The 16,859-nt window shown below is 40.7% G+C and overlaps 2 protein-coding genes across 2 annotated transcripts; both read left to right on the top strand.

The window, feature by feature from the left end:
- Positions 1–25: 25 nt before the first annotated feature.
- On the top strand, positions 26–9,666 carry sh3bgrl (SH3 domain binding glutamate-rich protein like). Its single transcript, XM_020595511.1, has 3 exons — positions 26–318; positions 7,574–7,759; positions 9,538–9,666. Exons 1-3 carry the CDS (start codon positions 274–276, stop codon positions 9,649–9,651), a joined length of 345 nt encoding a protein of 114 aa, XP_020451167.1. The 5' UTR covers positions 26–273; the 3' UTR covers positions 9,652–9,666.
- A 344-nt stretch (positions 9,667–10,010) lies between these two features.
- Positions 10,011–14,409, top strand: LOC109957547 (uncharacterized). The gene is made up of 2 exons (XM_020595510.1): positions 10,011–12,419; positions 12,652–14,409. Exons 1-2 carry the CDS (start codon positions 12,263–12,265, stop codon positions 13,353–13,355), a joined length of 861 nt encoding a protein of 286 aa, XP_020451166.1. The 5' UTR covers positions 10,011–12,262; the 3' UTR covers positions 13,356–14,409.
- The last annotated feature ends 2,450 nt before the right edge of the window (positions 14,410–16,859 follow it).

The raw sequence follows: 16,859 nt of genomic DNA, 5'->3' as shown, positions 1-16,859 counted from the left end.
GCGAGAGGGAGAGCGAGCGAGCGAGATTAAAGGGGGCGGGGAGGCTGAACAGAGGCGGAGGAGGAATGCCAAGCTCCATCCATTGCTGAGAACAGGAGCATTTGCGCAGATAGTCTGCGCTGCCTACAACAGACAAACAGCCTTTCAGCCTTTCAGCCTGGTAACCTGGTTTGTGTTTTGTCTCGCTGCCGAGGAGTCCGCCTGCAAGTGTCTGCAAGGAGCAGGGCCGACCAACCGCTGCCTACCGGACTCGTGTCTCATCAGGGATTTAACATGGTGATCAAAGTGTACATAGCAACGTCCTCTGGATCCACTAAGGTAAGGGATAAAAGAATGGCATGTCAGTTATATGTGGGGTTTCAGATGGGTTTAGATGCAGCATCCAGAGCTTGATAGATGGATCTGAACTTTTACTGAACTCACTAACTGCCACATCCTTTGCAGTCAGGAGGCTCTGACTCATCAGTAAGCATGCAGCCCAGCCTTCTAACAGACTTTGGGCACAGATGGAGTCCCTCGTTGTCTTTTCCTCTTTTTCTTTGCCTTTTTGAAACTTTGCATAGGGACAGACACAGAGAGGAAGTTTGAGGTGGGTGGCTGAGCACACACCTCGCTCTCATCTGTGATTTGTCACAGTGCTTCCTGAAGTGACGTTTTAATGTTTTTGAAGCTGAAAACAGGAAAAGCATGTTTTAAAAATCACCGAACAAACTTAAAAATGCCAGCTGTGCCACCTGATACCAGGACAGGCAGTTTGATGGTCATCGAACCTGTAGAGTCTTGAATGTTCCCTTCTCTGTCCTGCAGGACGTTCAGCTTAATTTCTGCCAGTTTCTTCCAGAGCATAGAGGAATGATGGTGATGCAATTCTCCAGGGCCTCTGTTTAGACATACAGCTGCAACCCAGGAATACTTATGCACTGTTAAGGAGTTTGTGGAGACCAGATCAGCCTAGACTTGTGCTTTATTACAGCAGAAGTTCAATAAACATTGAATTTTGACTACAGTGTGTTATTTTTGCTTTCAAATCTACTTTGCACACAGCTCTTGCAAGATTGTTAATGTTACTAAAATGTTAAATGGGGCAAATATAGAAGTGAGGTGATAGAAATGGCACAAAAACAACTCATTTGTCACATCATGTGGTTTAGATCACATGCAGGATGAGTTACCCTCATTGAGCAGTTTGTTTTCACAGCTCACTTACAGAGGAACAGTTAAGCAAAGAGCCTCTTTTCAGATGGGCAGTGCTCAGTAACTTTATTGCCCTTACAGTAAATGACATTTGCAGAGCGTTAGCAGCAGTATACAGGACAGGAGCTTCCTGTAAAGTCAGAGTGGTGGGAGTTGAGAGCCAGTGAAGCCATCTCTGTGCTGGAATCTGCTGGGAAAAAGCATTACCTCTCATTGATCCGTCTTTAGTAGAGTCTGCTAGAACAAGTGGACAAGGTTATGCCTTTTTAAATGCTGCATAGACACACTTATACCTACACCTGCATCTTTTTCAGAGCTGACAAGTGCCAAGTGCCCTAAATGCACATAGTCTGTTTTCTCTTGATCTGCTCTGCTATGGTTACTCATTTCTTTGGACTGATTAACCCATAAAATGTGCTATCACATCATCGATTTTAGAGGTAATTATTTTAAAACGTCTTTCTATGCAACTAGAATGTGTATCCTCAATGTAGGATGCAGCTGAACGGCAAATTGTGGTCAAAACCCTGTGTCTTCACCAAGGTTGCAGTTTGATTGCATTATGAGTCATGACTAAACAATGCTATTGCATTCCACTCTGCAGCGGCGTCTCCCGCTACATTACTCCAATGTAGTTCATGTGTGTGGAGCAACAGCAAAAACAGAGAGACAAGGGGTATTTCAGAAATAGCATTCAAAGCTTTTGCTCCACTGAGGAAATGATGGCAGGTCAGTGAGAGAAACAGTGTCAAGTTAACCAGAGGGTTGTATCACATATCAGATTCAGCATTTCACAGCCAGCATTATTCAGACAGATGTTTTCTGTCACCATGAAGTTTGGTTCCGTGTTAGAGCATTGATAGATTTGAATACTTATTGATTTTGTGCATGATCCATGTAACAGCACAAAGTTATTAGAACATGGCAACAACATCTCAGCAACTGTTTTTGAAGGTTTAATGGACAGAACCCTCCCATTTCAAATATAAAGACAGTTGATTCACAAAAGGTGTATAACAGCGCACAGACAACAGTCAGACAGAAGTGCAGCATGGCTGTGACAGATAATGAAGAATTTAGGAGAGTTGTGTTCTTCCACATTTCCATCTGCAGGTATGTTGAATAGATTATGTTATGTGTGTGTGTGTGTGTGTGTGTGTGTGTGTGTGTGTGTGTGCCTGTTGGCTGTTCCTCTATATTTAATGGTGTATACTTAGAGAATAAGGCCAGTCATTTTCTATGTCAATAGTATTTTCAGCATTTCCCGTACAGAGACTGAAACCAACACTAAACTGCCTCTACTCATGGTTAATGTTTGTCAGATGTCAGTCCTGGATTAGCTTGTTTGTCTGTGCGTAGACCTCAGTTGTTGTTCAAAAATGATTAAAAACACACTAGGTGACACATTATTTTCATTACAAAACCCCAGACATGGATATGCCACCCTAAAGTCTCCGAGCGGCCATAATTACCCGAAGTTAGTACAAGTCAAAGCTAATTGCGCATGCTCGGCATCGTGCGCAAGATGTCAGCTTTGTTTAAACTCCACTAACTCCTCGTCTGTGGCACAGAACAAGCTACGGTAATCCAGACCTGACACACTGATGCACATTAACCATGAGTAGAGGCAGTTTATTGTTGGTTTTAGTCTCTGTATGGAGATTGCTGAAAATACTGTTAATATAGAAAATGACTGGTTATCCTTTAATGTAGCGTAATATAATAATCCTGGAACTAATGTTAATCTTTGTGAAGCTTTGATGCTGCTGTTTGAAGAAGAAGAAAGTAATGCATTCTAACACTTCATATACCACCACAAACTACAATCTCACATGTTATTACTGTGTGTAATCAGTGTCTTTGTGACAGAGAAAAGGAACAAGGATTATTGTTCCAGTCAGTGTACCTTTGTGTTCCTGAGCAAAGCATTGCAGCTGAGTTCTCTCCTGACCGGTGGTAACCTTTGTGAAGTGAATGAGAGCTGGCATCACTGTATTTCCAGCCAGTACTGAGAAGCAGACTGTTTCATCTGGCTGTGAGGTTACACTGACCAAATTTGAATAGCAAACTTCAACTTCCTTTTAAATCCGCATACACACACCTGAAGCCCTCTAGACTTGTACAGTAGTACATCTGTGAAAAGCATTCATTTAATGCTTCATTTGCATTGCAGCTACAGTGTTGTACAGAGTCCCCATTGCTGTGATACAGTAAATACACTAATAATCAGCAACAGGAAGATTCACAGTGAGACTGTGCACATTAGCAGTAGCATATTTGTATGTATTGTCTTTCTTTCTGCCTCAGAATCTCAGGTTTACTTCACTTCTTCCACTTTAAGGTTAACATCAGGGTCTATAGGTCAGGCTCAACTTGGAAAGGTTCTTCAGTTTGTATAATATTTTTGGCCTTTTTTCATGTCACCTTTAGGCAGCACTGACAAAAAGAACAGCAGTGTAAGGCTCTTTTGTAACAATGCGGTAATGCTGACAGAGCACAGGATTAGGTAGAGGATAGTGTTGCTGCTAAAATTCCAGTAAGTGTTTAGCGCATAAATCAGACTTGATCTAATCAAAGCTAAACCTTTATCCCATACAAATGCACAGGGCTGAGTTATGTTTGCTTTAATCATGACAATGGATTTCCATAAAAGTAAATGCTGACTTGCGGAGAGATTTGCATTGTTACTTAGGGTTAAAATATTTATAAAGCCTTTTTGACAAATTCCGTATAAATGTGTGAACTGAACATGAGTTGATCCCAAGTCTGGGTTGGACAGAACTGAGTAAATCAGTCTCCCCATATTGATCTTAGCCTGTGTTGAAGATACAGTTCATCCATTGTTTAGCAGCTGTTAATGCCTGAGCTCAGACTTTTTTCTGGGATTGATCATGTCTGAATTTGATCCCGCTGACTCACCACAACTCTCACATGATGATGATGAGCATATGGTGCTGATTCCTTTTGCACAGTTGTGGTATACTCAAGTTCTAGTCAAAATAATGAGCAGTGCAACAATAAATATGTTCTCGTTAAACCTGAGGTGACTCTGATGTACAGTATGGTTGCCTGTTATGAATAGAAAATAAACCTGAATTATGGATTGTTGTTTAAAATGGAATAAAGGCTGTAGTTGTTGAAATGCATATCAGTACTCACGCTGTTGCAGGAATAAGCAAATGTGGTTGTGATCATACCAGTCTAGGTACTTTTGTGGACACATTGAATCATGTAATGAGAGCTTGGAAATCAGTTACTTTCTGTTTTGAGTCATAATTTACATGACAATATTTACAATATTTGAATTAATTAAAGAGTTACAGCTGTGAAACAGCCTCTGTGGATGGTAGGTGGTGTTTAGAGCTAAATGCTAACATTAGCATGCTAATATGTGCACACTGGCAATACTATCATGCAGATTTAATGTTTTCTCCATCTTAGCTTAGTGTGTCAGCATGCTATCATTTGTTAATCAGCAGTAAACACATTTGGGTTCAGGACTTGTGATTTGACCTGGACACTGATGACTCAGACGTGGACTCGAGCATTGACTGCATCCATACTTGGAAGTTGGAGATGAGGGCTCGTACTAGCCATTTATTCCTAACCATCCCTTTTAGTCAGCGTGTTTGAAGCACATCCAGTGTTCATAATATCAAAAAATATTCACTTTCGAGTGCATTTGTTTGGCTATTGTGTCACACACAGTAAGTAAACTCCTTTGAAAATGGTGACAGCTGTGTCATTTGTGTTTACTGTAATGTAGACCTTTGACTTGACTTGGACTATTTGTTGATGACTTGGACATGACTGGGACTCCATCACTTGGAACTCGAGGGTTGACTCAGACTTGAGGTTTAGTGATTCGACTACAACTCTGGTTGGACTTGGTGGGAAATGTCATTAGTTTGGTAGGTATTTGGTCATGAACCTAAGTCTTAGATAAATTATGACAATGACACATGATGAATAGTCATTACAATTGATCTTTTCAGGAAAATGAATGTGTGTTTTCACTCTAAACCACAATCATGAACCTGCTGGTGGCACTAGTGGGAAAGTTATTAGGATTCATTCCCTTGGGAACACGAATGTCTGTACCAAATTCCATGGAAAAGAGTCCAATAGTTGATGATATAGTTCACTAAAAAAAAACTAAAATGTCAGCCTCATGGTGAAACTGGCATTGGCTTCCATAGAACCAAGCTGCTAGCACGGCTAAAAGCACCTTAAGAGTTACCGTCTGATCTGTGTCTATACAAGACAAACAGTGCCTCTCTCTTAGTTTTGCATTATGCTGAGCTAAATGTCAACATATATAAATTTGCATACTGAGGCCAGCTATATACATTAGGTATTGTGAAAGCAAATATGGGTCTTGAAAATTGAACTTGAGGCCTGCAGGTGCTGTCTGGAGACTGTCTGAAGGCCAGGCTCATGCTCAGCTCCCTCACTCTGTCTAGTTAGGACTAAGGAGTCATTTTCTAGCATTCCAGAGAGACAGATAAGGAATGACTAATACAAGGCAATGGGAGAATGGTATTTGTTTTTACCACACCCAATGCCATGGACAGTGTGTTTGCTGCCATAAAATAAAATCACCATGAACGCAGAGAGCAATGCAAAGGGTAAAAATGGGCAAAGCTAGTAACTCTCACTGTGCAATTAGAGTTAGTGGCAGATGGTGTGTGGCCAGTTTGCTCAACAAATTAATTTTTCTTGACACCAGTACAATATAGGCCTGTTGGGGGGCTGGCCCGAGAGCGCCAAAGCGAAGGAGGCAAGCGGAGAAAGTGTAAGAATTCTTAGGTTTAACTTGTCATTTTAGCAATTGCGGTTCAAGTTAGATTGTTGTGTACAATGGCAGTACATCAAATGAGAGGCAAAAAAATGGAGGAAGTGTGAATAAGAGACTGTGCAGATTCTTCCATCAGAGAAAGGATTGTCTGTCTTAGCTCATGGTGTTCCAGTCAGGCGCTTTGTCTCATACTGCTTTCCAGAGCAGGCGGGGAGAGAGGTTGTTTTTAGGACTTTGGCCTCAGGAGTGTAACTGCCATTACTGTAACTGTACTGTGGCTAATCTAAGCATTGTGAGCTTCCTCATTTCCATGCCTCAGTGTTGTTTCCACATAAGTTGGTTAATGATCTAACTGTTTAGTCTACACGCCACAGAGCTGGGAGGAGCTCTTACATGGAGGTATCTGGACTGACCAGAAGACAATAAATTGATGACTACTGTACATGTATAGCCTTATCACGTTTTGCCATGAGTTTGGTTTCGTTTGGTTTTAGGTGTGTGTGTGTGTGTGTGTGTGTGTGTGTGTGTGTGTGTATGCGTGCGCAGCTGAGGCTGCATGTGTATGTGTCTCTGTGCAGCAGGCCTTATTTGGCTTGTGTTTGACCAGTTACCTCCTTCCGAGTCCCAGAGGAGCTCTTGTTTCCGTCTGGCCTTGTAGGGCCATCCTCTTACACACACCCACTGAGAGCTCATTGGGCCACAGTTTCACACACTCAAACCCCCACACATATTCATATAGACAGATGCAGATGCAGGAGTGACATGTACAGTCAAACGCTCAATTCTATCCATCCTGTAGCCTTGTTATTATCTTGCTGTGGGTGGCTATATTTGACATACTCTGTGGTATAAGAGTTCACTTTAAAAGAGGTGAGATGTGTTGTTTCGCTTTCATTTCGTGTTGAGTGAGCTTTACACCAATAGGACAGACTGTTTTAAGTGTCACGAATAAGACGTTTTAATGGTAAATCTGGTGTTTTGCCATTGCACTATAATATCTTTTTGTGACACAGATTCCTGTTGAAACTAATCATGATTACATGAAAATCCCAGATGCTGAGGAAGATGGCAACTCTCATGTTAACTGCTAGTCTTTCTTTGTGAGACGTATGGTTTTATATTTTATAAAAATGACAAGCATTGGCCTTTTGTTCAATTAAAGGTTTATAATGCATCAAATATGCTTTTCAAAAGGTTCAGTTTAGACAATAAAGTGACATTTCCTGTTAAACTGGTAGGAGTATGATTGTCCAGTCCTTGCAGCTGCCATTTTTCTCACTATCTGGAATTTTTCATGCAGATAAAAACACAATTTTTCTGTCCCTGCTTAGCCTTGTCTGATTTTACCCTGTTGACTGCTCCTGCATCACTCCATTCACATGTCAGCAAGCAAGTGGTATCTTGGTAACAAAGCAGCCAGAGATCTTTGTAGTGTAATTTCTCACAGCAGAGGAGTGTCCATATTGTTGCAGCAGACTGGCGACAGTATGGTGAACCGGGGTCCTTATTTTTCCTCATATGGCTGAAGTGAACACATGCCTAACCAACAACATCCCCTTTTTTTATCTCCCTTGTGCACAGATTAAAAAGCAGCAGCAGGATGTGATCAGCTTCATGGCAGTCAATAAGATTGAATTTGAGGAGTGTGACATCGCGGCCAATGAAGCAAACAGGAAGTGGATGAGAGAGAATGTTCCAGAGGAGCTGAGGCCTGCCACAGGGAACCCTCTCCCTCCACAGATATTTAATGAAAGCAAATATTGCGGGGTGAGACACACACACACACATATGCAGGTTTAATTAATTACTGGCATGCGATTGGTCATGCAGCTACAGTACTACTATGACCACTCAGGTCACAGGCATAGCTGTGTCCTCAGCACATACAAATCATGCATGGCATGTTTTATGCTGATTCCGATATCTCAGCCCATTTAATACTGCATTAATCAATGTTTTTATACTAAGAGTGGATCAAGTTGTTGTGTGTAATCTACCAAGATAGTCACTGTTGTAATTTAAATGGACTGACACCAACCGATATGATGATACATGCAAGTCAGAGGTTTTAAAAATGTCATCATACCTCACACCACTTGGAGGACAGTGACACTGCAGCACTTCATGTGTAAATATCACCTGCCTGCAGTTCTCCTCAGCTTAATGGGCCTAAGTGCTTTTTTTGGTTGCTACTCAAAAATGAGGTTTCAAGGGGGGAATTTGGAATCACATTTCCCATATTTTGGCTCCAGACCTTCAAACCTTTGTCATAGAAATTCTTCTTTCATATTTAAGAGTTGCAAAGTCAGAAGAATTTAAGAAAGAAACTGTTTCTGTTTAGTGACACACTGGCGTGGAGAAGACAAGGTTTGTCCATGTGTTCTGACCAGTCTCTGCCAAACCTCTTATACTGAAGCAAAACAAAGTAGCCACTCTCAGAAGCACATCAAAGATAAAGACGCACACAGGTGTTTGCCACAAATCCTGTCACACGAAACCACCTGTCAGCAATAAAACCTGGGATTGTAGCTTTCCTGCTGGCCCCTGCCCAGACCCTCCAGGGGTCTTTCCCTTAATCATTCTTCAAAGCAGTTTTTTCATGTGACTCTTAAATACTGTAAGTCCCATTTCTTTTAATACAGTAATCTCAACACAAGCATTGATCTAATTATTTCTGACCTGATATGCTTCCTATACCTTCCCCAACATTTGCACAAAGCTTCTGTCCTGTGTTAGCAGATGCTAGTCTGCACCCTTCAAAAAGACACAAGGCCTTTAGCCTTAGTGCACTGAGGCGTCATGCCGTGCACCTAATGATGTGAAGCTGCACATGGAGGATGGGCTGTATTGAATGTCATTGACAAAGAGAACAACATTTCTCAGGACACTTGCTGCTGTAGGGATGTCCTGTTTGTAAGTACTGGTCTGTGTGCTTTTGTATTACTCACATCATGAGGACCGAAACCTGTTAACACACTCACACTGTGGGGACTTGCCCATCCTCGTGGGGACCAGAAGCTAGTCCCCACAAGGAAATCACTGAATTTTAGGGTGGCAATATGGTTTAGGGTTAGGATGAGGTTAGGTTAAGTGTTGGGGTTAGGGTTAGGTGTTAGGCAAGTAGTGGATATGGTTAAGGTTAGGATAAGTCTACAGGAAATGAATGTAAGTCAATGTAAAGTCCCCACAAGGAATGAAAACACAGCGGTGTGTGTGTGTCTGTGTGTGTGAGAAAAAGGAGGGAATGCAAGAATGAGTGGGAGTGAGTGATCAAGAATGAAAGATACTGTCAACAGCTCAGCAGTTAATGGGTGAATGTGTTAGCTTGTTTACTCCGGCGTGCACTCTCACAGACACTGCCGTACTGTCAGACTGATTGCCGAGGCCCATCCCTGAACAAGCAGCACTACCTCGACTGTTACTCACAAGGACTTCTTAGATTGTTGAACGCCTCCTTCCTCAGGTTTTAGCTCAGATTTAGGTGAGTGGATCCTGTGATTATTCGGTTTCTAAACCTCTTTCTCTGTCTTCCTCCTCTTTCTCAGAGCTATGAGGCTTTCTTCGAAGCCAGAGAGGACAACGCTGTGTATGCATTTCTGGGTCTGACTGCGCCCCCGGGCTCTAAGGTTAAGCTTTTGAACACAAACACATACAGATAGCTGCCCTTTCTTTGAACTGTGTTTCCTGTAAGAATGGCTTATGTGCCTAAAAATATATTTATCCTCACGGAGTGATATCCATACAGAAGAACACACATATTACATAATACGTCTGTCCATGATATCCTGACACCCATGCAGGCCACTTCTCCTTTTCCTCTCCTGCACACCGGTGCCTCCTCTTTTCTACAACAGGAACTGCAGGGGGTGTGTGTGCCAGTTACCATAGAAACAGAGGGATTTTCCTCTGAGCTGTGGCAAGAGAAATATAAACTAATATCCTCCATTTTAACATATCGCTCTCTCAATCTTCTCACTTTGCCTGCTCTGTCTCCCTCTCACTCTTTTTTTTTTTTGGTGAAGAAAGCACAGCAGTAGCAGCTTCGCACTGTTTCCACCTGAGACCTCAGGCTTAGTAGACCTTGAGCCAGACCTGGACCCAGAGTGGCCTGGAGTAGATCCAGGAACAAAAGAATTATCATTTCACACAACTTATAAATTTGTGGATTGTTTGTTTTTTCAGTTTTTTTTAATCTGTGTTCAGCTGTGCCTTGTCAGGTGTAGTGGGAGGAGGTGCTAAAGCAGAGCATTATGGCCATCTAAAAACAGCGCTGCTTCCTCCTGTTAACTTCAGCCTGCTAAGCCTCTTAGCCTAACGAAGTGTCAATCAAACGTTAACATGCATGTGTAGCTTCCTGTCTGAGAACACATCCTCAGACACAAGAAAATGTGCACACCAGGAACATTGTAACACAGATCCATTGTTTGGCCAACAGAACACCATCCATATTAACAATAGATCATAAAACATTATCATCATTTATGTAGCTCATCAGGTTTAATCAGTACAAAAAGTCTTACCTGTTGAACCCTGCAATCGTTAAATCAAATGTTGTGTCATCACTAAATCTGCGGCGCCTTCTGTATTACAGTCCCAATTCTCTGTATTTTTATTTTCATCATATTTTCTTAATACTGTTTTATCAGCAAACCTTTTTCTACAAGATAATATGCAGTGTGTTTAAAATGACAATTAATGCCAATTGTACACATTTGCAAACAGAAGGATGTGAGATTGAGTTTTTCATTTGTTATTTCTGGTTTGTTTTGCTTTTAGTTTCATATTGTCTTGGTAAATCCCTGTTTTACATCATTTTCCCTGAAATCAGGCTGCACTCTCAGTATTTCTTCCCATCGATTAACCGTCAGGATGTTGCACTTGATAGTGAGACGGTTACTTAAAATGGCCTCTTCATAACAATGTTATTTTTTATGTTCAGTAAATGATTTAAGATGACAGAATATGACTGTTGTTTCTCAGCATGCTGTGATGAATAACGATTTTGTTAGCATTGAAACATAAACACTTGCAAAGATGGACGTGTTTCAGAGGAGTCTCATTCCGAATTTGATGGAGTTACAGATATTTGTGGTTCTGCAGATATCCTGGGGATTTTCTGGAGAATGACACATATAAATAGTTTGTGCTATTCTTTAGTAGAGACATGTCTTACTTGGTACATTTTTTACTTTTTTGTGACAGTTGTAATAACATGTTACCTCCCAGATTTAGATTTTACATAAAAAAAACCTGATGATTTTTATCATAATAAATAAAATAACAACACAAGGATGACGAGAACACTGGAATCACAGCTGCCTTTTATTAGCAGCTGACTGTTTATTAGCAGGTTTTTCTTGCAGTTTTATTGATCTTGTGGCAGCCATCATGTATCCCACTAAGGTTTTGTGCATGTGCACATGACTGCTCTAACTTACTCTAAAATGTTTTCATGTTAGCACTTCTCCTTTGGCTCTTATTTCTTCAGTATTCACACTATGGTGGACCTGTAGCTGTGATTCCAGCACTTATTCCACTGAGGTTTTGCACACTACTACTCTAACTTATTAAGCCGGTGGTTCTTAATGGTTCTCAGTGGTTCTCAGTGGTTCTCAGTGGTTCAAGCTTGCAGCACTCTACAAAACCTGTGTTTGGGCCCTAGTGACTTTTCAGGTGTCTATGACGTGTTAGCAGATTCACATGAGAGGCATTTTTCATCTAAACTGCTCAAATGGTTTTTAAGTAACAGTTCAAACATAACATTTCACAAAAAAGCAAAGGTTAGAGAAACCTCCAACAACTTAAATACAAATTACCCACCCAGCTGTAGGTAAAGTAGCAAAATTAGCTCCAGCTTTACCAGCTGACAACAGTAAGGTGCTACTTACACACTGACACATGAACAATCTTGCAACTACTTTTACATGGAACTTTAAGGACCTTTTGCTGATAATACTGTACTTTAATCTAGGCAGGATTTTGAATGCAGAACATTTATTATTAATAAACAATTTTTAGATAGTTATACTTTTGCTTAGCTTACCACATTAACTTTTCTCAGCTTGTAAATGCACTGTTCTCAACTTTGGTTGCACATTAATAAAGGAAGTAAGTAATGGAGGTGGAAGGGCCGGTCCTCATTTGCAGAAGTGAAACAGGGCATAAAACTTCAGAGTTATACTGAAGTTCACAGTGTGCCATACGTGTTTGAGACTGACAGCCAGAAGAAGCAAGAAGAGACATCGAAGAAGAGGACGGTCAGTCTGTGCCATGCTTGCTGAAGGTTTTCTCAGACAGTTGCTTTACAGGGAGGAGAGGACGTTTGCTTCCAAACAACACAAAACGCAGGCACACAGTCATGTTACGGATTCGTTCAAGTGTGTCGCCCCTGACTCTACAGACCGACAGACAGATTCAGCTGAAGCGGGTAAATAGCCTTATAATATTTTGCTACTTATAAGCTGCCTGGTGTAGTAACAAATCAAACCTTTTGTACTGGTTTCATATACTAAGTTAACCCTCTAATGCTTCCCTTTTACTAAAATGTTCTTCCTTTGAGATAATCTTACCAGTGATTTCATGCCACATAGCAGAGATGTAAAATTAAACTAAACGAAACTGGAAACATTTAAATCACCTGCAAATTTTTTGATAATCAGGTCCAAACCAGGAAGCGCTAGACTTTGCCCAAGCTCAGGGTCTGCAAGTGATGCCTCAACCTCCTGTAGGCCTTTCGATTCCTGGGTGTTCGCCTGCCCTCACCCAGTGCCCTGATTTTACAGTTTGCTTAGACGACTGTAGCCTCCTGGAACAGTACCCAGACCTGCAGGTGGCTGACTCAGGCCGTATCTCACAAAACCCTTTGAGACCCACCATGGGCCTGCATGGTTTACACACTCCTGCCTCTGATGTGTACCATCATCCAGAATGGGCAGTCCACAAGGAGCCACAAGGTGACCCTGTGTCATCCATACCAGACCAGGGATATCTGGTTATGGGGGACAGTGTGAACATCAGCCTGGATCTGCCCGGATCAGGCTTGGAGCCCATGTCTAACTCGGTGCTGAATGGACTTCTGGAGAAACAGCTGGAGGAGGTGTACATGCAGCACCTGACTGACAACTTGGCTCGATGCAACTCCGACCTAGGGAACAGCCTCCTGCATGGCCTGGTGCCACCGCCGCAGCCCAACAGACAGACACAGGGGCCAGACTCTCTGGAGGCCAATCTGGAGGAAGGATCAGCAGGTGACAGCAACAAGAAGATTAGTTATCTGAGCACCCAGAACTTAGTTCCCTGCTCATCCAACTTCAGCTCCCCTGTGCTGAGGATTTCAGAGGCTGACAATCCTCACCTGCAGTGACAGTCATGTGTACATTCTCAGTTTGACTTTATTGCTTCTGTAATTCATTCTCAGGTTTACAGATAGACACTGCTGCAAACTGGAAATAAGTGCATTTCATTATAACAGCACAAGCTTTTATTTTTGTTTATCTACTGTTTATCTACATGTCTTTGTTTACTGGCTCAAACGTACCTGCTTTCACGCGCCACCTGCTGTTAGAATTTAGTACTACATCACATTGAACTTACCTGTTAACCATTAGATGTATATTAATGTATTTTACTGACAATATAAGTGGGTGCATGTCAGCTTATACTGCACACTGATGAAACCTTGTAATGGAAATAGACATTGTATGTATTCTGTTAAATAACCTCTCTGATAAAATGTGAAAGTAGTTAATTAAGTAAAGTAAAGGAATGATTTAATTATCACAGAGCTTATTTTAGATTCCAGTCAGTTACTTTTTATGATTGTGTTTTAGAGTCCATTTGGATTAAATTCTGGTGTTTTGATTTACTTACTTAGTACTTACTAAGAGTAAGGAATTTACTCCTTTTAAGTCAGTCCCCAAATGAATTAAGACAAGCAGGAGCAATGCAATACAGTAACAGCATAGTAACACTGGGCTTTTGTTGAGATGATCAGAAGGTAATTTTAGGGTATTTTTTAGAATGTACTTTCTTTTGCTGCTGGAATTCAGAGCCTTTCTGTTATGTCATGTGTAATGTGTAAAATTACTACAAATTGGACTTTCAAAATTTATATTTGGAATCACATTTTGTGCAAAAATGATTCTCAAGATTCTGTGCGATATACTACATAGTGACAGACAGCCTTCATGTGGCCCATCAAAGAAAAACTTTGAGGCAAACTAATATATTCAGGATGTTACGTTATACTGTACATGGCAGAGAAAATAATTCCATTTGTCCTCCTTATAATAATATCAAAATGTAAGAGTGGGACACTTTTAACACACACTGGCTGACAAATATAACAGCTGACCTAAAGACTGAATGTTTTCTTATGCTGTTTAGTCTGTTTAACACCAATAAATACAATTAACCTACCAAGATAGTCACTGTTGTAATTTAAATGGACTGACACCAACCGATATGATGATACATGCAAGTCAGAGGTTTTAAAAATGTCATCATACCTCACACCACTTGGAGGACAGTGACACTGCAGCACTTCATGTACTGTTCTGTAACTTCAATACAAACACTGTAAATCGTAAGGGATGTGAATTAATAACAGAAATGTTAGTTCGTACTCAACACACTCCTGCTAATGTAACGGAGGATGCTTTAAACTTTAATGAGGAGCTACGAATTGCATCCTGGCAGACTTCTGACTCTTGGGGTCCATACAGAGTCAGCAGTGATTTTAAAGGCACCTGCAGACCACAGTGGGGTCCAGTATAAACTGACAGAGCAATAACCTGAAGAGTTATGATGCATTCAACTCTACAAGATTAATTTACAATGAGCTGCAACCTGTGAAGCACAGATCCTTTTTGCTGAGCCACACAGTGTGGGTAATGGTCACCCATTAACATGCACTAACATACTTTTGGAAACCTAATACCCTCATCTGGATAGATGGAATAGAGATTCATTACACTTTGTCTCTAGTGAGTGGATTTGATTTGACAGTGTCTAGCAAGGCTTTGTTACATACAGCCTCTTTTGTGAGATTAGGGACTTTATTTCTTAATTTTAAGGTTATTAAGAATTGATCATTTAAAAATGAATACAAACAAAAAACAGGAAAAAGGTTATTTGGAGATGTATAAATCAAGTCAAAACTCCTGTGAGCTACTGGGAAACCACAGGTTTGTCATGCTGAGAAGCTGCTTTCAGACATTACTGTAAAAATAAGTAATGTAACACTAGCTATATGATAAAGCCATATAAAATTACAAAACTACTTTTTTCCCCAGTATATAGCATTAACAAAACTATACTTGACATAAAAGTGAATTACATAATTTTATTAATAGTGTATCTATATTTACATTAAAGGGCCGACACACCCAACCCATGAAAATATTTCACATCGGTCATGTGATCAGACCTGATAGGCCTGTGTGAGCAGGCACAGACTCAGAGCTTGATTCTGCTAGTTACCACTGCAAGTTCTATTCCTGTACTACTGTCAGTTGTGTAACACAGGAAAACGGCCCCTCCTAAAGGCCTTCCCGCAGATATTTTCAGTATGACTGACTACACCTCTGCTTAGGTTAAAGCTGGGTGGAGCTATAAGGCAACCAAAGTCTGTGTACTACAGTAATGAGACAGTAAAGGTGGAAGTTTTCCAACCATCTAAGAGGGCCAGAAATGTACGGGGATGTTTTAAACAATACATAACATATTCATTTTTTATTCAGAGATATGCATACCATCCACTTTAATAGCCACACCTGTTCAATTGAATGCAATTCAATGTAATACTTCTACCTTAACATCTGTTTATGAAGCTCAAAATGTTTCAGTTTTTGGTGAAACTGTCATAAATGTATAAATTCAATTATATTCAATTATATGTTTACATTACATGCAAGTGTACAGGTGTACCTAATAAAGTGGCCAGTCAGTGTAAATGACCTACTCTACAATAACTTACAATGCACTCAAAGCAGCTCATTTATCACTCACCCTCCCACAAATGACAGGTAGAAGGACTATTCCATTTCTATATGCGACACTGCGACTGTGCACCAAATGTAAACACGCCAGAGTTTATGCTCTGACTCTGTAACAGACCGAGAATCTGAACAGCAGAATCAAATACGAAACAAAAATATCCCAGTGAGAGTTCTATGGGGAGGAAGGGGGAAATAAAAACATTATAGTAGAAGGAAACTAGCTACATTCAGGAGAGAAAGAGAGACAGGGGCCCATATTTGGGTTTTCCCGGGGCCCCCAAATCAGTAAATCCAGCCACGGCCCTGAGTAGAGATCTAATTAGCAACAAGGTTGTGCACATCTTACTGTGGCACTTTAGGGAGCTGGGCCATCATTTATGAAACCTTACAGAATTTGTTATCCATGTTATTAACTACACCAGTGCTTTTCCTGCTGTGTGTGCCCAAAAGGTCTGTTATCACGGGGATCTGGTATTCTCTGTGCATCACTCATGACTTTTATTGTCAATCAGAGTATGGAAGATGCTTCTTTCTAAAAAGATATACGTGACAAAGTGATGCTTTTCAAAGTCTGGCATCCAAAATTGGGAAGCAGTTTACAGAGAGGAAGATTTAGTTAAAGCATATGAAAAGTTTTTAAATATATTTCAGGAAGTATATGACAGGAACTGCCCACGTAAGCAATATAAAAACAAAAGGAATTACAGTGAGAAACCATGGATAAGTAAGTGATTACAGAATGCATATAAAAAGAAGAATGCATTATACAAGGATTTCATAAAAGACAGATAAAAAAAGACGGAAGCAAAATATAAGGCGTACAAGAACAAATTAATTGAGATCCTGAGGAGATGTAAGAAACAATATTA

This window comes from Monopterus albus, unplaced genomic scaffold, assembly GCF_001952655.1.
Source record: "Monopterus albus unplaced genomic scaffold, M_albus_1.0 scaffold27.1, whole genome shotgun sequence".
Classification (NCBI taxonomy): Eukaryota; Metazoa; Chordata; class Actinopteri; order Synbranchiformes; family Synbranchidae; genus Monopterus; species Monopterus albus.
This window is presented reverse-complemented; position numbering and strand designations above follow the sequence as displayed.